This window comes from Cololabis saira, chromosome 1 (assembly GCF_033807715.1).
Source record: "Cololabis saira isolate AMF1-May2022 chromosome 1, fColSai1.1, whole genome shotgun sequence".
Classification (NCBI taxonomy): Eukaryota; Metazoa; Chordata; class Actinopteri; order Beloniformes; family Belonidae; genus Cololabis; species Cololabis saira.
Window position 1 is genome coordinate 1758779 of NC_084587.1, and position 23252 is coordinate 1782030.

Sequence of the window (23252 nt, forward strand, 5' to 3'; positions counted from 1 at the left end):
AGGAATTTCTGGACGACGTAACGTTTGTTCGTATTTGAAACCAAAAATAAGCAAAACAGGAAGCTAGCTCCCCCTAATCACGAACTTGGCTCCTCCCCCTTTCAGTGATTGGCTGAAGCAATGTTTATTAAGGTTTATGGAGCCAATGAAGACAGTTTTTTTTGTTTTTGTTTTTTGTGTGCGTACACGAAGGGCAGCTAGCAGAGTAGCAGAGGATGATGAGCGTTGTTGGCTACTAGCTGTGTAGAATGACTTAGCCATCCTTTAAAAGCCGTTACGGACCAGATTTATTTAAATTTTCTCGTGTTCAGATTCATAAAACCTCAAAGTAGCTACCCAGCTTGTTTTTGCTGCAGCTCCTGCTGTTTGAGTTTTTCCTGCAGCAGCTGCTTTGTTTCCAGGGTGGCGCCCCCTGCTGGACGGCTACGCGGTGGCAGCGGCTACAGAAGCTAGAACGCTTCATGGATGAATTATCAGAACCGGACAAATCAGAGTTTGGCCCCAGAGGCTGAAAATATTAAATAAAAAACACACAATTTAACCAAAAACGCAGGACCACATTTTATTTTTGTAAATGAAGTTTGAGTTAAATCATATTAGGGCCAAACTAGGACAAAAAAATAGGAAATTACGAGAATAAAGTCGTAATTTATGAGAATGAAGTTGTAATATCCTGTTAGAGTTCTCATAAATTACGACTTTATTCTCATAAATTACGACTTTATTCTCATATTACGACTTTATTTTCATAATATTACGACTTTATTCTCGTAATATTACGACTTTATTTTCGTAATATTACGACTTTATTCTCGTAATATTACGACTTTATTCTCGTAATATTTTACGACTTTATTCTCGTATTATTACGACTTTATTTTTATAAATTACGACTTTAGTTTCATAATATTTTACGACTTTATTCTCGTAATATTACGACTTTATTTTTATAAATTACGACTTTATTGTTGTAATATTATGACTTCTCATATTATTATGACTTTATTCTCGTAACATTACGACTTTATTTTCATAATATTACGACTTTATTCTCATAATGTTATGACTTTATTCTCATAATTTCCATTTTTTTTTTGTCTTAGTTTGGCCCTGATACTCCTCGGGTTCAGAAGCTGCTGGTTCCGGTTCTGTTACTTCCTCCCGGGTTTGTGTCTGTGGTTCAGCTTGACCTTCAGTTTGACCTTCAGTTTGACCTCGGTGTTACAGAGCTCTGTTCACCGTGACCTTGAGCTTCACCGTGACCTCGGTGTAACAGAGTCTGTTTCCTCCTGCAGGTTTGACACCATCATCGTGGTCTCCGCCCTCATCGCCACCATCATCAACACGGCCCTGAAGTCCTGTACGTTCTTAGTTACATTCTTATATTCTTATATTCTTATATTCTTAGTTACGTCTGACGCTCCGTTCTCAGTTCCAGCTCAGTTCTGCATGAAGCTGTAAAGATCGGAGAGAATGAATGAATGAATGAATGAATGAATGAATGGTTTATTTCGGTTACATTACATTATATGCAACTTAACTTGTGTGCATGTAACTGACAAAAACATGATCCTACATATTCACACTAATCAGTTTCACACAATAAACAATAAAAACACACAAACTTTGTGTAACCGAAATGTACGGAAGAGAATCAGAGCCATGCAGGAGAAAAATATTTTAGAGGAGGAAGATTGTTTTTTTTTATTGTGCACTTCGAGTAAAAATGTCACGATTAATGTTGAAATATAATTTCGAGAATAAAGTTGAAATTTCGCCTTTTTTCTCAACATTTCAACTTTATTCACGAAATTTTTACTTTTTCTCGACATTTCCACTTTTTTCTCGACATTTCCACTTTTTTCTCGACATTTCCACTTTTTTCTTGATATTTCGACTTTTTTTTTAGACATTTTGACTTTTTTACTCTAAAATATTATTTGTATTTTTCTCCTGCTCTAATACTCTTCCGTAGTATTGAACATTAGTCCTCACATAACATGTTTAACTATAGGGTCCAGAAAAGAGTTATAATCAAGTTTCTTATGGCTGGTTTGTTGAGTAAATGTTGTGATTTCAGCGGCGGGAGTTTGTTGAGTAAATGTTCTCTTTGCAGCGGCTGGAGTTTGTTGAGTAAATGTTCTCTTTGCAGCGGCTGGAGTTTGTTGAGTAAATGTTCTCTTTTCAGCAGCTGGAGTTTGTTAAATAAATGTTCTCTTTGCAGCGGCGGGAGTTTGTTGAGTAAATGTTCTCTTTGCAGCGGGAGTTTGTTGAGTAAATGTTCTCTTTGCAGCGGCGGGAGTTTGTTGAGTAAATGTTCTGTTTGCAGCGGCGGGAGTTTGTTGAGTAAATGTTCTCTTTGCAGCGGCGGGAGTTTGTTGAGTAAATGTTCTCTTTGCAGCGGCGGGAGTTTGTTGAGTAAATGTTCTGTTTGCAGCGGCGGGATACACCAGCCGGCAGATCCTGGACATCGTCTTCATCCTGCGAGTCCTCAGACTGATCCGGGTGGTGGACAGCATCAACAAGTCTGTTCACTCTCACACTACAAACACTCACTAACCATAGCAACCACCAAGAGCTTGCTGGTCCGGTCTAGGACTAGTTCCCTGACCACCAGGTCCATCATCATCATCATCATCATCATCATCATCATCCACCTCCGTGTTAAAGAGTCCAGTTTCTACGGTGGCCGAGACCCGCCATTGCTGAAAATAAAAGAAACGCTGCAAACAGAAACAAACGCCGCTGCAAATAAAATAAAAAAACCACGCAAATAAAAAAGCCACAAGGGAAGTGAATTACCGGGGACTATTTTTGCTGATGCACCGGTGTTGCACATTAAAAATGACACGTAGCGACGTTGAACACTAACCTTTTCACTTATTTTCTCGTTCGTTGTTCTTCTTATTCCTCGCTCTTCTTATTTCTTCCGTTTCACTTACGTATTTGTCTTCTTCTTCTCCTCTCACGTAAAAAACACCGGTGCATCAGCAAAAATAGTCCCCGGTAATTCCCTTCCGTTGTGGCTTTTTTATTTGCGTGGGTTTTTTTTTATTTGCAGCGGCGTTTCTTTATATTTGCAGCGTTTTTTTAATTTTCAGCAATGGCGGGTCTCGGCCACCGTAGGTTTCACAGCAGAAAAAACCTTTACAGTGATTCAGGAAGCAGTTCTGGTCTCCTAGCAACCCCTCCCTTGATTGACAGGTGGCTGTGGTCACGACGGACCAGATTTATTTAAATCTTTTTGTGATCAAATGTTTTTATTTATGTTTCATCATTTTTTTAAATTATAAACGGTGTTATCCACAATGATGTCAAACAAACATTATACACATTTTCACCCCCTTCCAAACCCACCCCTCGGACCTAAGCATTCGATGAAAACAATTAATAATTAATTATAAGGAAAACAGAAAAAAAAAGAATACAACAATAAAAAAAAAGGGCAAAATAAAACAAATGCAAAATGTAATATCAAAAACTGGACAAGAATAGCTGCAACAAGGTCGTCTTTATCAATTTTAATAAATACATCTTTCAGGTTTGGCTTTAATTTGATCTGCTGCCATAAACCAAAATAACATATTTAGTAGTTTTACATCATGGATATGGAATGTAGGTATTTACAGATAGAAAATATCAAGAAAAATCAAACACCAATGGGAGATGTTAAGCGTGTTGGTGGTTTCAATCTTACTGCAATTATCTGTTTTGCAAAATTCGTTTTTTTGAAATAGTGAAGCATTAATTGTGGATAAATTATTTAAAATAAGTGTTTGAGGGTTTACTGGAATATTCTGTTATGGAGGAGAATGCAGTTGCAACAGGTTCCCAGACGTGAAGGTTCCTGGTTTATTCTGACCAGAATATTCTTTATTCTGACCAGAATATTCTTTATTCTGACCAGAATATTCTTTATTCTGACCAGAATATTCTTTATTCAGACCAGAATATTCTTTATTCTGACCAGAATATTCTTTATTCTGACCAGAATATTCTTTATTCAGACCAGAATATTCTTTATTCTGACCAGAATATTCTTTATTCTGACCAGAATATTCTTTATTCAGACCAGAATATTCTTTATTCTGGCCAGAATATTCTTTATTCTGACCAGAATATTCTTTATTCTCCTCCATAAATTGCACCGTCACAGATGAACGACGGACATTACGAAAGAATGGTGTAAATATCTTCATCTCACGTCCAGATCAGCCGTCTCATTCGTACGTGAGAAGTGTCAGGTCGAGTGTTGAACCAGAGTTGGACATTTGAACTCTGGTGAAGAGATGAACTCGCTTGTTGAGGCTCCAGATGGAGAAGAAACATTCAAAACATTTGTGTGTTTGTGTATTATCTGATTTGTGTGTATTATTAGTTTTGTCAGACATTTCAACTTTATTCTCGAAATTTCGACTTTATTCACGAAATTGTATTTCAAAATTAATCTCGAAATTTCGACTTTATTCTCGAAATTTCGACTTTATTCACGGAATTTCGACTTTATTCTCGAAATTTCGACTTTATTCATCAAATTTCGACTTTATTCACGAAATTTCGACTTTAGTCATGAAATTTCAACTTTATTAACGAAATTTCGACTTTATTCTCGAAATTTCGACTTTTTTCACGAAATTTCGACTTTATTCACGAAATTTCGACTTTATTCACGAAATTGTATTTCAAAATTAATCTCGAAATTTCGACTTTATTCTCGAAATTTCGACTTTATTCTCGAAATTTCGACTTTATTCATGAAATTTCGACTTTATTCATGAAATTTCGACTTTATTCATGAAATTTCAACTTTAGTCATGAAATTTCAACTTTATTAACGAAATTTAAACTTTATTAACGAAATTTCAACTTTTTTCACGAAATTTCGACTTTATTCTCGAAATTTCGACTTTATTCACGAAATTGTATTTCAAAATTAATCTCGAAATTTCGACTTTATTCTCGAAATTTCGACTTTATTCTCGAAATTTCGACTTTATTCATGAAATTTCGACTTTATTCATGAAATTTCGACTTTATTCACGAAATTTCAACTTTAGTCATGAAATTTCAACTTTATTCTCGAAATTTCAACTTTATTCTCGAAATTTCGACTTTATTCACGAAATTTCGACTTTATTCACGAAATTGTATTTCAAAATTAATCTCGAAATTTCGACTTTATTCTCGAAATTTCGACTTTATTCATGAAATTTCGACTTTATTCATGAAATTTCGACTTTATTCATGAAATTTCAACTTTATTCACGAAATTTCAACTTTAGTCATGAAATTTCAACTTTATTAACGAAATTTCAACTTTATTAACGAAATTTCGACTTTTTTCACGAAATTTCGACTTTATTCTCGAAATTTCGACTTTATTCACGAAATTGTATTTCAAAATTAATCTCGAAATTTCGACTTTATTCTCGAAATTTCGACTTTATTCATGAAATTTCGACTTTATTCATGAAATTTCGACTTTATTTATGAAATTTCGACTTTATTCACGAAATTTCGACTTTATTCACGAAATTTCAACTTTATTAACGAAATTTCGACTTTATTCTCGAAATTTCGACTTTTTTCACGAAATTTCGACTTTATTCACGAAATTTCGACTTTATTCACGAAATTTCGACTTTATTCACGAAATTTCGACTTTATTCACGAAATTTCAACTTTATTAACGAAATTTCGACTTTATTCTCGAAATTTCGACTTTTTTCACGAAATTTCGACTTTATTCATGAAATTTCGACTTTATTCACGAAATTTCGACTTTATTCACGAAATTGTATTTCAAAATGAATCTAGAAATTTCGACTTTATTCTCGAAATTTCGACTTTATTCATGAAATTTCGACTTTATTCATGAAATTTCGTCTTTATTCACGAAATTTCAACTTTATTCACGAAATTTCGACTTTATGCACGAAATTTCGACTTTATTCACGAAATTTCGACTTTATTCACGAAATTTCGACTTTATTCACGAAATTTCGACTTTATTCACGAAATTTCGTCTTTATTCTCGAAATTTCGTCTTTATTCACGAAATTTCGTCTTTATTCACGAAATTTCGTCTTTATTCACGAAATTTCGACTTTATTCACGAAATTTCGACTTTATTCTCGAAATTTCGACTTTTTTCACGAAATTTCGACTTTATTCACGAAATTTCGACTTTATTCACGAAATTGTATTTCAAAATTAATCTCGAAATTTCGACTTTTTTCACGAAATTTCGACTTTATTCATGAAATTTCGACTTTATTCATGAAATTTCGACTTTATTCATGAAATTTCGACTTTATTCACGAAATTTCAACTTTATTCACGAAATTTCAACTTTATTAACGAAATTTCAACTTTATTAACGAAATTTCGACTTTATTCTCGAAATTTCGACTTTATTCACGAAATTGTATTTCAAAATTAATCTCGAAATTTCGACTTTATTCTCGAAATTTCGACTTTATTCATGAAATTTCAACTTTATTCACGAAATTTCAACTTTAGTCATGAAATTTCAACTTTATTAACGAAATTTCAACTTTATTAACGAAATTTCAACTTTTTTCACGAAATTTCGACTTTATTCTCGAAATTTCGACTTTATTCACGAAATTGTATTTCAAAATTAATCTCGAAATTTCGACTTTATTCTCGAAATTTCGACTTTATTCTCGAAATTTCGACTTTATTCTCGAAATTTCGACTTTATTCTCGAAATTTCGACTTTATTCATGAAATTTCGACTTTATTCACGAAATTTCGACTTTAGTCATGAAATTTCAACTTTATTCTCGAAATTTCAACTTTATTCTCGAAATTTCGACTTTATTCACGAAATTTCGACTTTATTCACGAAATTGTATTTCAAAATTAATCTCGAAATTTCGACTTTATTCATGAAATTTCGACTTTATTCATGAAATTTCAACTTTATTCACGAAATTTCAACTTTAGTCATGAAATTTCAACTTTAGTCATGAAATTTCAACTTTATTAACGAAATTTCAACTTTATTAACGAAATTTCGACTTTTTTCACGAAATTTCGACTTTATTCTCGAAATTTCGACTTTATTCACGAAATTGTATTTCAAAATTAATCTCGAAATTTCGACTTTATTCTCGAAATTTCGACTTTATTCATGAAATTTCGACTTTATTCATGAAATTTCGACTTTATTCACGAAATTTCGACTTTATTCACGAAATTGTATTTCAAAATTAATCTCGAAATTTCGACTTTATTCTCGAAATTTCGACTTTATTCATGAAATTTCGACTTTATTCATGAAATTTCGACTTTATTCATGAAATTTCAACTTTATTCACGAAATTTCAACTTTAGTCATGAAATTTCAACTTTATTAACGAAATTTCAACTTTATTAACGAAATTTCGACTTTATTCTCGAAATTTCGACTTTATTCACGAAATTGTATTTCAAAATTAATCTCGAAATTTCGACTTTATTCTCGAAATTTCGACTTTATTCTCGAAATTTCGACTTTATTCTCGAAATTTCGACTTTATTCTCGAAATTTCGACTTTATTAACGAAATTTCGACTTTATTCTCGAAATTTCGACTTTTTTCACGAAATTTCGACTTTATTCACGAAATTTCGACTTTATTCACGAAATTGTATTTCAAAATGAATCTCGAAATTTCGACTTTATTCATGAAATTTCGACTTTATTCATGAAATTTCAACTTTATTCACGAAATTTCAACTTTAGTCATGAAATTTCAACTTTAGTCATGAAATTTCAACTTTATTAACGAAATTTCAACTTTATTAACGAAATTTCGACTTTTTTCACGAAATTTCGACTTTATTCTCGAAATTTCGACTTTATTCACGAAATTGTATTTCAAAATTAATCTCGAAATTTCGACTTTATTCTCGAAATTTCGACTTTATTCATGAAATTTCGACTTTATTCATGAAATTTCGACTTTATTCACGAAATTTCAACTTTAGTCATGAAATTTCAACTTTAGTAACGAAATTTCGACTTTATTCTCGAAATTTCGACTTTATTCTCGAAATTTCGACTTTATTCTCGAAATTTCGACTTTATTCTCGAAATTTCGACTTTATTCTCGAAATTTCGACTTTATTCACGAAATTTCGACTTTATTCACGAAATTTCGACTTTATTCTCGAAATTTCGACTTTATTCTTGAAATTGTATTTCAACATTATTCTTGAAATTTCGACTTTTTTCCAGAAGTGCACAATAAAAAAACATCTTCCCCTCTCAATATCTTTTCTCCTGCATGGCCCTGATTCTCTTCCGTACATTCCAGAGTTAAAACTCCTTTAAGAGAAGATGTTTCTGAACCTCAGGGTCGTCTCTCTTGGTTAAATAAAGGTGGCAGATATTTAATGATAATTTAATTTACTAACGCAGGATTGTCTCGTCAGGTTGAATAAAGGTGGCAGATATTTAATGATCATTTACTAATGCAGGATTGTCTCGTCAGGTTGAATAAAGTTGCAGATATTTAATGATCATTTACTAATGCAGGATTGTCTCGTCAGGTTGAATAAAGGTGGCAGATATTTAATGATCATTTACTAATGCAGGATTGTCTCGTCAGGTTGAATAAAGGTGTCAAATATTTAATGATAATTGAATTTACTAACGCAGGATTGTCTCGTCAGGTTTCGCGCCATCATCAACACGCTGGTCCGGATCGGCCCGGCCATCCTCACGTTTGGACAGCTCATCGTTGTGAGTATCTGACGGAAGATTTACTGTTAAAAACTAACACTGGCCACGCTTACATGATGGTTTTTAATTATGGAATTAATTATTCTGAATTAAACTATTTTCCTTGGAGTTTACATGGAAATAGTCATTCTGAATTGAGGTTTCCATGGAAACCACGTTTGATGTTTGACGTTTTAATTGTTTTATTTTATTTTTTTATTTGTGTTGTTTTTTGTTTGTTTTTTTTCTTTTTTCTAATTAAAAAAAATATATATATTTATTTCTTTAATTTATTATTTATTTATTTTATTTAAATTTTTTATTATTTTAGTCATGTTTTTTTGTGTTTTTGTTTTTCTTTCTTTTCTTTTTTCTAATTTTTTTTTATTAATACATTTTTTTAATTTATTATTATTATTTTTTTTTAATTTATTTATTTATTTATTATTTTTCTTTGAAGGAGTGTATACATGATTGCAGAATTATTCTATTCGTATTTAAAATCGGAATAAACCATCCACTTGGACTTAAGTTTAATTCGGAATGGACATTTTCATTCAGAATTAGGTGTTTACATTTTAAATCTGATTTAATTTTAATTCTGAATTAAAGAGGAATTAAACGCACTGATTCTCCTCCTCCTCCTCCTCTTCCTCCTCCTCCTCCTCTTCCTCCTCCTCCTCCTCCTCCTCCTCCTCCTCCTCCTCCTCCTCCTCCTCCTCCTCCTCCTCCTCTTCCTCAGGTGATTTACTACATCTTTGCCATGGTGGGGATGGAGCTGTTCAAGAACAAGATCCAGTTCTTCTCCGACCCCAACGACCCCAGCAGGGTTTTCTGCGGGAACCCTCTGTTGAACCGGACGGACTTCGCGAAGCTCGACTACTGCAAGAACAACTTCAACAACGTGGCGTCGTCCTTCATCCTGCTGGTGGAGCTGACGGTGGTCAACCAGTGGCACGATATCCTTCAGGAACACCAGCTAGCCACGTGGAGCTAGGCTGCAGCTAGCCAATAGTTTAGTAATCGAGTAGTTTAGTTAAAGAGCAATTGTAATTAAAGCTGCAAGCAGCGATGAACGGGCCCTAGTGCCTGCAATTTGCACCAATAAAGGTCAAGGACTCAAAACCGTGTCCGATGACACCACCACGACTCTTTATATCAAACCATTCAAAAGTTATAACAGAAAGTAGGAACTATCAAATATGGACCAATCAGATGAAGGGGGGGAGCGCTTTTTGGCGTCTATCGTCGCCACGGTAACGCTTTCGATTGAGAAAAGTAATGCGTGTCGTCGCAGGATGGAGACGCACATTTTGATGTTTAACACACCTGGGTGCACGTTACGGTTTGGGCTGAATTAACGGCCGAAGGAATGGCATAAATTGCTCCAAAATTATGCGATTTAATTCAAAATGTTCAAAATGGCCGATTTCCTGTTGGGTTTCGGCCATGGCGCCAAGAGACTTTTATTTAAGTTGTGACATGATACAGATGTGTACCAGTTTTCGTGCATGTACGTCAAACCGTATCGTGGGGCTTGAGGTACAAAGTTTTCTAGGGGGCGCTGTTGAGCCGTTAGGCCACGCCCATTAATGCAAACCATTAAATATCAAATGTTTCGCATCAAAATGAGCATAGTTGAATATCTCAAAAACCGTAATAGCTAGCATGATGAGACTAAAATATGTTGTAGTACAACGCGTCCCGGGTTTGTCAATGTTGTAATGATGTCTGTACGATGCGGTCCTTTAGTGCCAATCGGGCCGAGTGTTTGTAAATTCGAACGATGTCTCTACAATAAAGTTTGGCCGAGCAATAAGCGTCCGAATTTTCGCCCTTTTTTTTTTTTTTTTGCTTTTTGGCATCTAGCGTTGCCATGGTAACACTTTTGACTGAGAAAAGTAACGTCCATCCAGGCCACGATGGAGACGCATCCAACGATGTACGACATGCATGGGTGCACGTTGCGGTTCGGGCCGCATTAACGGACGAAAAAAGCGTGTGGAATAATAATAATAATTCAAAATGGCCGACTTCCTGTTGGGTTTAGGCCATGACGCCAAGAGACTTTTCTTTAAGTTGTGACATGATACAGGTGTGTACCGATTTTCGTTCATGTACGTCAAACCGTATTGTGGGGCTTGAGGAACAAAGTTTTCTAGGGGGCGCTGTTGAGCCGTTAGGCCACGCCCATTAATGCAAACCATTAAATATCACATTCTTCACCAGGCCTGACTTGGTGCAGAATTTTGGTGACTTTTGGGGCACGTTTAGGGGAAAAAAGGCCCTCATTTAGTCTGAATAAAAACGAGAAAAACAAAACGTACAATTAAACATTCTGCACGTCGTTCTCTCTCCTCTTTTCCCTCTAAGAGTCAGTAATTATTCCTTAACGTGACTTTACTGCTCAGCAGCGGCTTCGCCGCCGTCACCCACGTGTCGGCCCGGATCTTCTTCGTCCTCTTCCACATCGTGGTCGTCATCGTCATCATCAAGTAAGAACAACGACGTCACGCATGCCGGGGTTTTAGAGAGTTTAGGTGATGTTTGTCAGATGACACTTCAACATCACATCCTAGCTGCTACATCCTAGCTGCTACGTCCTAGCTGCTACATCCTAGCTGCTACATCCTAGCTGCTACATCCTAGCTGCTACATCCTAGCTGCTACGTCCTAGTTGCTACGTCCTAGCTGCTACGTCCTAGCTGCTACGTGCGTAGCCGCTAAGTGCGTAGCAGCTAAGTGCGTAGCAGCTATGTGCGTAGTTGCTAAGTCCTAGCTGCTACATCCTAGCTGCTACGTTTGTAGCTGCTACGTGCGTAGCGGCTAAGTGCGTAGCAGCTATGTGCATAGTTGCTACGTCCTAGCTGCTACATCCTAGCTGCTACGTTTGTAGCTGCTACGTGCGTAGCCGCTAAGTGCGTAGCAGCTAAGTGCGTAGCAGCTACGTGCGTAGTTGCTACATCCTAGCTGCTACGTGTGTAGCTGCTACGTGTGTAGCAGCTACGTCGTAGTTGCTAGGTCCTAGATGCTACGTGTGTAATTGCTAAGTGCGTAGCTGCTACATCCTAGCCGCTATGTGTGTAGTTGCTACGTGTGTAGCTGCTACGTCCTAGCTGCTATGTCCTAGCTGCTACGTGTGTAGTTGCTACATGTTTAGTAGCTACGTGTGTAGTTGCTACGACCTAGCTGCTACGTCCTAGCTGCTACGTCCTAGCTGCTACGACCTAGCTGCTACGTCCTTGTTGCTACGTCCTAGCCGCTACGTGCGTAGCCGCTAAGTGTGTAGTTGCTACGTGTGTAGCAGCTACGTCGTAGTTGCTAGGTCCTAGTTGCTACGTGTGTAATTGCTAAGTGCGTAGTTGCTACAACCTAGCCGCTACGTGTGTAGTAGCTAAGTGTGTAGCTGATACATGTGTACTAGCTGCGTAGAAACATCAGGCTCCGCCCCCTACACTTGTCTCTCCACATCATCTTCTCTTCTTCTTCTTTCCTCCTCCAGCATCTTTGTGGCGTTCGTCCTGGAAGCGTTCTTCGTGGAATACTCGGTGGACAAGAGCGACCTGCAGACGTCTCTGGAGAAGAAGATCAAGGAGCTGGAGCTCGCCGTGGCGCAGTACGTTACCGCGGCAACCGCTGCTCTAAACTAGTCTCAACAACGTCCAATACATCTGTTTCTGCTCTCTTTTTCTTCCTTATTTTATGAGGATTAGCGTTTATTTTGAGGGTAATTGTGCGTCGCTCAGAGGTTACGAGGCTTTCACACCTCGACAGCTGGTTCGCATCATTCTGTGCAGCATTTAAAAACCCAGCTGGATGTTTTTGTGGTAATGTTTTCACTTTGTTTGCCGTAAATAAAAAACCACGATGTTTCGGACGGCGGTAGGTTCATAAATTATTATTATTTTATCCGAAAACAATTGCGTTTTTGATTCACATAACTTACTCGAAAACTTGTGAAACTTGGCACGCACGTCTCATGTGGCGAAAAATTACGTATTCTAATAGTGTCAAAAAGGGGCGTGGCCTAACGGCTCAACAGCGCCCCCTAGAAACCTTTGTGCCTCAAGCCCCACAATACGGTTTGACGTACATGCACGAAAATCGGTAAACACCTGTATCATGTAGCAACTTAAAGAAAAGCCTCTTGGCACCATGGCCCAAACCCAACAGGAAGTCGGCCATTTTGAACATTTTGTCTTAATCGTGTAATTTTGGCACAATTTATGCCATTCCTTCGTTAATACGGCCCGAACCGTAACGTGCACCCAGGTGTGTTATACATCAAAATGTGCGTCTCCATCCTGCGACAACACACATTACTTTTCTCAGTCAAAACCGTTACCGCTGCGACGCTAGGCGCCAAAAAGCGCGCCTACCCTTCATCTGATTGGTTCAGACAGAAAAAACTTTGCGCCTCAAGCCCCACAATACGGTTTGACGTACATGAACGAAAATCGGTACACACCTGTATCATGTCACAACTAAAAGAAAAGTCTCTTGGCGCCATGGCCGAAACCCAACAGGAAGTCGGCCATTTTGAATTAATAGTGTAATTTTTTTGGCGCAATTTATGGCATTTTCACGTGTCGTACTTTAGCAAACTCCTCCTAGCAGGATCGTCCGTTCAACATAAAACTCGCTCAGGAGACACAAAAGACGTTAACCATGAAAAGTTATCAAAATCGTGAGTTTTCGTGAAATGGCGTGTCCGTGGCGCCGCGTCAAACTTCAACGCTAAACAGGAAGTGATAATAGTAGCTGATTTCTGCCATAACTTTTGAATGGTTTGACATAAAGAGTCATGGTCGAGTCATCGGACTCAGTTTTGAGTCCTTGACCTTTATTGGTGAAAATTGCACGCGCGAGGGCCCGTTCATCGCTGCTTGCAGCTTTAATCTTTTTTTTTTCTTTTTCTTCCTTATTTTATGAGGTTTAGCGTTTATTTTGAGGGTAATTGTGCGTCGCTCGGAGGTTACGCGGCTTTCACACCTCGACAGCTGGTTTGCATCATTCTGTAATAGCGTATCATTCTGTGCAGCGTTTAAAAACCCAGCTGGATGTTTTTGTGGTAATGGCTTCACTTTGTTTGCCGTAAATAATCCACGATGTCGGTGATGAAGTTTCGGACGGCGGTGTGTTCATAAAACCTGCAGGAAATACCCGAGATACCTTTTTTGATGATTGTTTTTGTCTGTTTTGTCCAGGGAGAAGATGGAGTATAACCTGGTGAACGCCATGGAAACCATGGACAACGACCTCGGCGCGGGAACCGGCCCCCCGGCAGAAAACCTGCCCACCCTCATGTTTAAAATCGCCTCCAAAAGTGAGTTAAAATAGCCGAGGTGGAATTAACGAGCAGAGAAAGGAGTTTAAAGGATCTCGTTATTTACTTAGAAGAAGAACTGTTGTAGATCTTATTTTAGAAATTCATTACCCCCTTATGGGGAATTAGACACTGACGAAGCGTCTGAATACAAACCGAAGACTCGTCATTGATCGGTGTGTTGGTGTTTTTTTTGTATTTTCTGTTTATTTGAAAAAGCAATCGTTTCCATATCCAGTATTACATTCACTCCTTGGACCGTTGCAAATGTCTTTCTACAAAGTTCCCAATTTCATTGGGAACAGGTGGATCCAAAAAAACCCAACAAAAGTCTAAGTGTCTTTGATCAGGATGCTTTTCCAAGATTTTAAATACGTTTGTGTGACATGAACAACAGAACTGGGGGAGCTCTTTCTCTCGTTATCGTCACAGCTTCACAAGATGGATAAAGAAATAAAGTGCAGTATTAGAGTGGTATCAGGTGCAGAGAGCAGGTCAGATCTTACAGGCTTCATGTACTCAGTCCATTTAGACCAGGGATCAGCAATCCGCGGCTCTTTAGCGCCGCCCTAGTGGCTCCTGAAGCTTTTTCAAAAATGTTTGGCATTTTTTTTCCTTTTTTTTTTTTTCTCGAAGTGCATAATAATAATTTAAAAAAAAGTCTTCCCCCAGTTATAACTAATATAGAAACATGCAGCATGTGTTTCCTTCATTCTAAGGCTTATACAAGATTTTTCATTTTTTGCGGGCCCAGATATATTAGTTTTTTGTGTTTTTGGTCCAATATCTTTCAACATTTTGGGTTGCCGACACCTGATTTAGACCAAATCACATAGAACTTTTCTTTTTGTATTCTGAGGGAAAATGATGTAAATTTGGCGGACAGTATCAATCCATTCTTCAATGGTGGCTGGTTTTACTTTTAACCTTAATCTTCTTGTGACAGATTTCTTACTTGCTGCCAACAGAATACAGAGCAATGTTCTAACTGTATATCACCCAAATACATCGTTTACATTAGTGTATCTGTGTTTTTGTTCTCAGGATACAAGACCGTGGACGCCTTGCTGCAGCGGATGTTCGAGGCCGATCTGGACCCCGAGGACTTTGCGGAGAACGACGACCCTGAAGCTCCGGGAGCCGAAAGCTTCGCCAACCCTTCGTTCAGCCAGGCCTAGGCGGAAACTCGGCCTAGGCAGAAACTCGGCCTAGGCAGAAACTCTGCAGAAACTCTGCCTAGGCGGAAACTCGGCCTAGGCAGAAACTCGGAAACTCGGCCTAGGCAGAAACTCGACCTAGGCAGAAACTCTTCAGAAACTCGGCCTAGGCAGAAACTCGACCTAGGCAGAAACTCTTCAGAAACTCGGCCTAGGCAGAAACTCTGCCAGAAACTCTGCCTAGGCAGAAACTCAGAAACTCTGCCTAGGCAGAAACTCAGAAACTCGGCCTAGGCAGAAACTCGGCCTAGGCAGAAACTCTTCAGAAACTCGGCCTAGGCAGAAACTCGACCTAGGCAGAAACTCTGCCAGAAACTCTGCCTAGGCAGAAACTCAGAAACTCTGCCTAGGCAGAAACTCAGAAACTCGGCCTAGGCAGAAACTCGGCCTAGGCAGAAACTCGGCCTAGGCAGAAACTCGGCCTAGGCAGAAACTCAGAAATTCTGCCTAGGCAGAAACTCAGACGGAGGGAACTGGTCCGTTTTTACAGTTTCACATGTTCCTGAAATGATACGAGCTGACGCTCATCAACAGTTTGATCAGGTCTCAGAGTTGTATCTATGTTTATATATATTTTTGTATTTCTGCAGCTCTTGTGTACAAACATGAAGGACATCAGTACTTTCCTATAAAGAATATTTACACAGACTTTTGTGTGCAAAGTTTTTTGGTGCCAAGCAGAAAATTAAACGCAAATTGATTAATAAAACAAGTATGAATAATGTTTCATCAGTTTGGTATAATAAAAAACATCTGGAAGTAAAAAGGTTTGATCGTGAGAAAAATAGTTTTACAAAATGCATTTTATCAAAGATATATTGTGCAATTTGACCGGCTTATGCAACACAGCGGAAGATTGTGAAACACATTTATGAGTTATAGGAAAAGTCAAACTGGGGACGTTGCTATTCCTCTTTTTTTTAAACAGAACATAACGTGTCATAATGCAATATAATTTAATTGTTTACAAGTCATTCAATGACAATAAATGCTTTAGATTCTATAAAAGTACGATGCCAAACAGGAAACATTGTGATAAGATGAACTTAAAAGCGACAAAGGGAACCAGATATTTATTACAAGGGGGCGCCCTCTGCTGGACGACTGGTGGAACTGCAGCTTTATTTATTCTTTTATTCTTTTATCCGTGTCAAACGTTTACGGAAGAGTATCGGGGCCAGCCAGGAGAAAAATTAAAATATTTCAGGGGAAGAAGATTTTTTTTTCATTATGCACTTCGAGGAAAAAAGTCGAAATTTTCTGAATAAAGTTGTAATGTTTAGAAAAAATGCGAAATTTCGACTTTATTCACGAAATTTTGACTTTTTTCTCGACATTAAGTTGTAATGTTTAGAAAAAATGCGAAATTTCGACTATTCTTGAAACTATATTTCAACATTATTGTCGACATTTCAACTTTTTTCTCGAAGTGCACCATAAAAAAAAAAAATCTTCCTCAAATATTTTTTCTCCTGCATGGCCCTGATAATAATAAATATAATAAATACATTAAATACATGACATTGAAGTAAAATAATACAGCAAAGTCCATCGTACAAGAGGACAAGTCTTCTAAATCAGTGGGAAAATGTCTTAACACTTCATACATTTTTTGTGCTTTTGTTTCAGTTATTGAATGTATGAATGAATTTATAAAAAATGTTCCTGAATATTATAAAAAATGAAATAAAAATAAACAGTAACACCCCTTTATAACTATGAATTTATATTACTGCTATTATTATATCTACACAATATCCATATAGTCTATATAAACACTACGTAAACATGCCTATTTACATAATTATCCATGTAAGTATATAGAAAATATCAATATTATATCAATATCTAGAATATACAAATATTATATAAATCTATATAAATATACACTATCTAAATATCCCTATAAATATATATATGCTACATACATAAAAAAGATATTACATAATTATAACTATCCCTCTCAACATATAATATATACTACATAAATATCCACATAAATATCTAAACGTATCTTAAGCAAGTATAATAATTCAATTCAATTTATAATAATAAATAAATAATTAAATAAATAATATTATAATAAATAAATAAATAATAATTCAATAATATACAATTTTTCCCTATTTTATTTGTTTATCACACCTCTCTCTCCTATTAGTTTTAAAGATTTTAAATATAATATAATTCATGTAAGGACTGCTGGAACTGCAGCTGGTATTTATTACAGAAAGGTCGCCCTCTGCTGGAGGACTGGTGGAACTGCAACTCTAGGAAACAAGATGACCGAATCTTTACTGTAGTAACTGGTTTCCATGGAAACGCAGCAAACCAAAGCGCTGAAGGAAAGTCATGTTTTTATTTGTTAAACTTTCTCACATGTTCATGATTTGAGCTCTGAGTCACGACTTTGTCGTCTTGTAAAATACCAGAGGTGATTTAAAAATACACTCAGTGCATTTACATGGGAAGTTTAATTCCTCTTTAATTCAGAATTCGATTTAAAAATGAGTAAAAATGACCATGTAAACACCTCATTCTGAATGAAAATGGCCATTCCGAATTAAGCTTAATTCCGAAGTAAGTGGCTGGTTTATTCCGATTTTAAATCCGAATAGAATAATCCCGCGATCATGTGTAAACTCATTCCTCTTTAAATGAATTCCAGGAAGGAAAATAGTTTAATTCAGAATAATTAATTCCGAATTAAAAACCATCATGTAACCGTGGCCACTGACTGACATTATTTATTATTATATATTAACTTAGGCAACATAATTAGATTTTTTTTATTTTATTTATTTTTTCAAACAGGTTAAAACGAGAACAAAAAATAATCAGAATACATAAAATGTATATACCAAAAAAAAAAAAAAAAAAACCTAAAACATTAGCAAAACAAAGCATGTTAAAGAGACAAATCTATATGTAGATAAATATTTCCTGTTCCCTGAAAGGGTGTAGGATGAAGTTAAAAAAAAAAAAAAAAAAAAATGTTAATGCTGCCCGTTCTAATGTTCTGTTTTTACAATATCTTCATTTCACAGAACTCCAAAATAAAAGCATAAAAGATAAAGACAAAGTGGTTCAGCTGAGCAGGGCACTTTGGTCGTTGGCCGTCGGTTCATGTGTCCATTTCCATTTTGTATCCATTAATAGTATCTTTGCACACACTCTTAATGGATCACTGGTGGATCTTCTGATGGATATTTGAACCCTTGGGCTCTGAGCTGCTCCAACATTTCAAATGCACTCGTATTACAGACTTTACGGTAAACAGGGACACAGAAAAGGGCTGAAACTGTCCTGACTTCATGTTTTCAAAATAAAATGTGAGATATAAGTGTAACAGGTTTGGATCCGTTGCAACAAATGATGAGTCATGAATCAGTTTTGCTACGTTTAATTCTGCAGAAGACAGAAAAACACAAGAATAAGTCTTCTGGACCCTCTTTTAAACCCCTGCTCCCTGAACAAACAAAACAAAAACGGGAAAGTGAACACTCAGATCGAGGCTCTGCAGCGCCGTCTGGTTTACACTGCCACCTACTGGTTTAAACCGGTTACCGCCCGCCGCTGTACACCAAGGGCGCGAAAATAAAACATCCACAAAAAACATATTAAATCATCAAAACAACACAAAACAGCCACGTAATGTCAGTAGTATTTAAAGTATACAACATGCGCCAAAAATATCAACATATATGGATAATTTCTTAAGGAAATCTGTTAAGAAAAGCAGCAGCAGTTCCCAACACAACTTACACTCATCAGAGCAACGCAGCACTGAGGAGCTGAAGCAAAGCTCTTCTATACACTTTATCTTTATAGAACGTCTCTGGCTGAAGTAAAGAGCTACGGAAGCCCAGGAGGTACAGAAAGAGGGTAGAGCCAAAAAGGCAGTTTCCTCAAAATATGCAAATAAAACAATAAAATAAAACAACTAATTTAGATAAAATTCACAAACATTCAACAAAATAAATAAATGATAAATAAAATCCCTAAATATAATTTGAAAACAAAAATTATTAAAGTGGGATTTTCCAACTCTGTTACATAAGCATAGATACTGTGTTTAAAGTTGATTAGGAGCTAACAAGCTATATATATTAAATATTAAAATGTATAAAAAATGATGACAGATTTTAAATATAAAACCAGGCGTATCTCATGCAGCTAAAGTGGTACTAAGATCCAACATTGATTTTGATTCAATAGATCACATGACCTGTGAGCTATTGAGCTAAAATGCTCATATTTCCATAATATCTTATGCAGCCAGAGTAGTATTATTGTTAGGAAAGGTGTTGGAGTAGGACCCAGATGCAGGAGAGCAGGAGGCAGGAGTTCCAGAAATAGTGATTTATTTAACTTAAACAAAAACCAGGGCTTAAACATGAACCACGGTAACAACTCCCCAACTAGCTTTCTTTATTTCATTCATTAAAAGACAAACAAAACAGTTCAATATAATTACAACAAATCTCTTTCCTTGAATGAAAGGGAACAGAAAGAAGACTAAGCTTATTTCTGTCCCTTTTTCCTAAGAAATCAAATTTCAATTAATGTAATAATAAAAAAAACAAATGACAAATTACGCAATTAAAAAAAAAACACTTTCCAATAAACGTAATAAAAAAAACTACAACAAAGTTATAAAATAACACAAAATAGCTGTCGTCAAACACAGATAGTCGTATTCTTTTTTGATTAAAAAAAAAAAATATGACAATAGTGCTAAAAAGAGAGAGAGAAAAAAGAAAACTTAACAATTATCATGACATTTCTTCATAAAATTGGCTTTTAGTATTTTTTTAAATGTAATGCTTGATTTGCATTCTTTGGCTTCTGTATCCAGATTGTTCCATAAACTGAAACCTTAATCCATTAATTTAGCCCTGAATTTTGGTTTCAGGTGGTTTCACCTCCCTCTTCTTCCGGCTCTCGACGAAGGCGGACGCTTTTCTGCTCCTCTCCCTTATCTATCTGCCTTGCTACTGCTTTTGTTTGTCTCGTCTTCAGAGTTCTCTTCTTTTTACTCCTCCGAAATTACAATTATGGAATTGATCAACTGGTCTCTCAGCACAATTGACCACATTTTTGCAACAAGAAGACAGGGGGTAAGGGAGCCCTCCTGCCCCGATGGGACATTTTTTGCTGGATATACAATGGATTCCTACAAATACTGGAAGCCTTTGTGCATCGCAATCCTGTCCATCAAGGACGTAGAAGATGCCTTGATATTTGGCTTTATGATAGCAGGATTTCTCCTGATTATCCTCATGATAGGAGGAGGGGGATTCCTGATGTATCGACAAACGCATAAGTCTTCGGCAGCCGTCTTGGCTCTTTCAAAGCTGCCGGACGTGGCAGAAGGATCAAGCAAAGTGATCAACGCTCTGAGTTTTACGTTTGGGGAGCAGGCCCGTAAGCTGGATGCGATTCTCGAGCAGAACCGCAGGCTGGCGGGGTTCTCTGAGCTCACTAACAAGATTGATAAAAACCTGGAAAAAGTTGGGAGCTCGGCTTGGCGGGAATTGATCACAATTCGTGTGATTGGAGTCGCCGTTGATGAACCAGAGACTGAAAGGCAGACGGAAAATTACTGAGGCTGCCTGTTTTCAAAATAACTGCTGATTCTATAATCTGCCCTCAACAGAGAGGTCTTAGCCCGATCACTCCTGGTCACAATCTTTCTGGTGGAATGTAAACAAGATGACTCTGCCCCCACTAACCCCCCCCTCTCCCACGAACACCTGTGGATCCCTGTTGCAGAACTGTACCGAGCCGCCTGATAAAATCAAGGACATTTGGCTGAGAGCAGCTCTGGGCGGAGGTTCACGGACGGACTCATCGCTTCACAGACAGACACTTACTGATAAGCACACACAATTCCCTCAATTCAACGCCTTCCTCGGCTCCTCCCTCTTATCAGCCCCCCCCAACAGTCTGCGGGTTTCGAGCGCCAGACGGCGATCACTTGGATGTAATGTGCGGGGATTCAAATGTGGATTCAGATGTGGATTGGGAGCCAGAAGTTTCCGACCCAGCCAGCAAGCACCAACGTAGAGACGATAGCAGCTCATCGGATGAGGAGTCCCGTCCTCCGACTGTCCGGAGAGGGAGAGGACGACGTTGGTGCCAGTTCCAGCCCTGAAGAAGAGAAGTGGAACTATGTCTCTCTCTAGTCTCTCTGTAGTTTTTCCCTAGTCCCTCTAGTCCAGTGTTTCCCAACCCTAGTCCTCAAGGCTACACTGTCCTGCATGTTTTAGATGTTTCCCTTCATCAACACACCTGATTCTAATTAATGGTCATAATTAACTTGTCACCAAGGTCTGCACAGTTCTGTTGATGACACAAGTACTTTTATCACGGTGTGCTGAAGCAGGAAACATCTAAAACATGCAGGACAGTGGGCCTTGAGGACCAGGATTGGGAAACACTGGACTAGTCTCTCTCTCTCTCCAGTCTCTCACTAGTCTCTCTAGTCTCTCTCTAGTCTCTCTAGTTTCTCTGTAGTCTCTCCAGTCTCTCTCTAGTCTCTCTCTAATCTCTCCAGTCTCTCTAGTCTCCCTGTAGCCTCTCTCTAGATGGATGAAAATTTTGTAAATGACTGTTATTTCTTTGTTTTCTCATAATAGTCAGCCATCTGAGGATTCAGATGTGGATTCAGATGTGGATTCAGATGTGGATTGGGAGCCAGAAGTTTCCGGCCCAGCCAGCAAGCGCCAACGTAGAGACGATAGCAGCTCATCGGATGAGGAGAGAAGAGGAGGAGACGTTGGTGCCAGTTCCAGCCCTGAAGAAGAGAAGTGGAACGACGTTGACCAGCCAGACATCACGCCACCACAGCCCACCTTCAGACCCACCTACTCCCCAGGACCCCAGCTCGTACACACAGCCTGGTACACACCCCTGCAGATCTTCCAGATGTTTTTCTCCAACTCCGTTCTGCAGACCATAGCAAGAAACACCAACGCGTTCGGCTCCACTCACCACTCCACGCCCTCCGCCCCGTGGGTGGACGTAACGGTGCCAGACTTGTTGTCGTACATGTCTCTGGTCGTCTTCATGGGCGTCGTCAAATGCTCCGCCTTTACCGACTACTGGCGAGGCGGCAAACTGTACAACCTCCAATTCCCGAGGCTGGCGATGAGCGGGAAGAAGTTCCTCCTCCTTTTCAGTCGTTGTTAAACACATTATTATGGGTTTTGGGTGAAATGTCAATGCTGTGCACAATGTTTTTTGGTGTTGTGTTGTGTTTATGTTTTCATGATTTGAATAAACTTCATTCATTCATTCATTCATTCATTCATTCATTCATTCATTCACAGAGATATTTATAGACCCAAGCTGCCCAAGGTAATATGCTGCTGCGCAAATTCAGCATTTGCTCGGTGGATGTTAAAATTTCTCTGTAGTTCTTTGTAATTCTGAATGATTTAATTCTGAATAATTAATTCCGAATTAAAAAACATCACGTAACCGTGGCCATTATTCTTATAGACAGGGGGCAAACCCTAAGATTGATCTCTGCTCACGCTTCTGGGTAAAGTTTGACAACCTTATTTTTTAGTTAGAAGGAACCCCTAGGAGGAATAATAGCGGTGTCGTCATCTGGTGACCACTGGAGGCGCTGTAACATTCAAATACTCAATTCATGCATATGGTCACAATAAGGGTCAAAATGTACAGTTTATATGCAGAATCTTCAATGTTCAAGATTTTATATTTAGGGAAATGGATAAAACATCAATTGAAAAACATTTTTTTTCAAATTGTATTGCTATATTTTGTCCAATATTGGTTAAAAAATATTACTTTTTTATAGGCGTTTTTAACACACACATAATAAGCATCTTTTTTCTTTTTTTTTTTGCAGTGAAACACATTTTCTATGGAATCCTGTGTCAAAAACATCTATAAAAACGTGATATTTTGTATCCAATATTGGCTAAAATATTACAATATGATTC

General features: G+C 37.5%; 1 protein-coding gene across 1 annotated transcript in view; it reads left to right on the forward strand.

Annotated features, from left to right (window-relative positions):
- Positions 1-15263, forward strand: part of tpcn3 (two pore segment channel 3) — a 48918-nt gene extending 33655 nt beyond the window's left edge. The window contains exons 12-19 of the mRNA XM_061728981.1: positions 1296-1360; positions 2438-2525; positions 8685-8754; positions 9476-9692; positions 11138-11228; positions 12236-12349; positions 13941-14059; positions 15104-15263. Coding sequence (XP_061584965.1) covers positions 1296-1360; positions 2438-2525; positions 8685-8754; positions 9476-9692; positions 11138-11228; positions 12236-12349; positions 13941-14059; positions 15104-15237 — 898 coding nt within the window. The 3' untranslated portion in view covers positions 15238-15263. The remainder of the gene's footprint in view (positions 1-1295; positions 1361-2437; positions 2526-8684; positions 8755-9475; positions 9693-11137; positions 11229-12235; positions 12350-13940; positions 14060-15103) is intronic.
- Positions 15264-23252: the final 7989 nt, after the last annotated feature.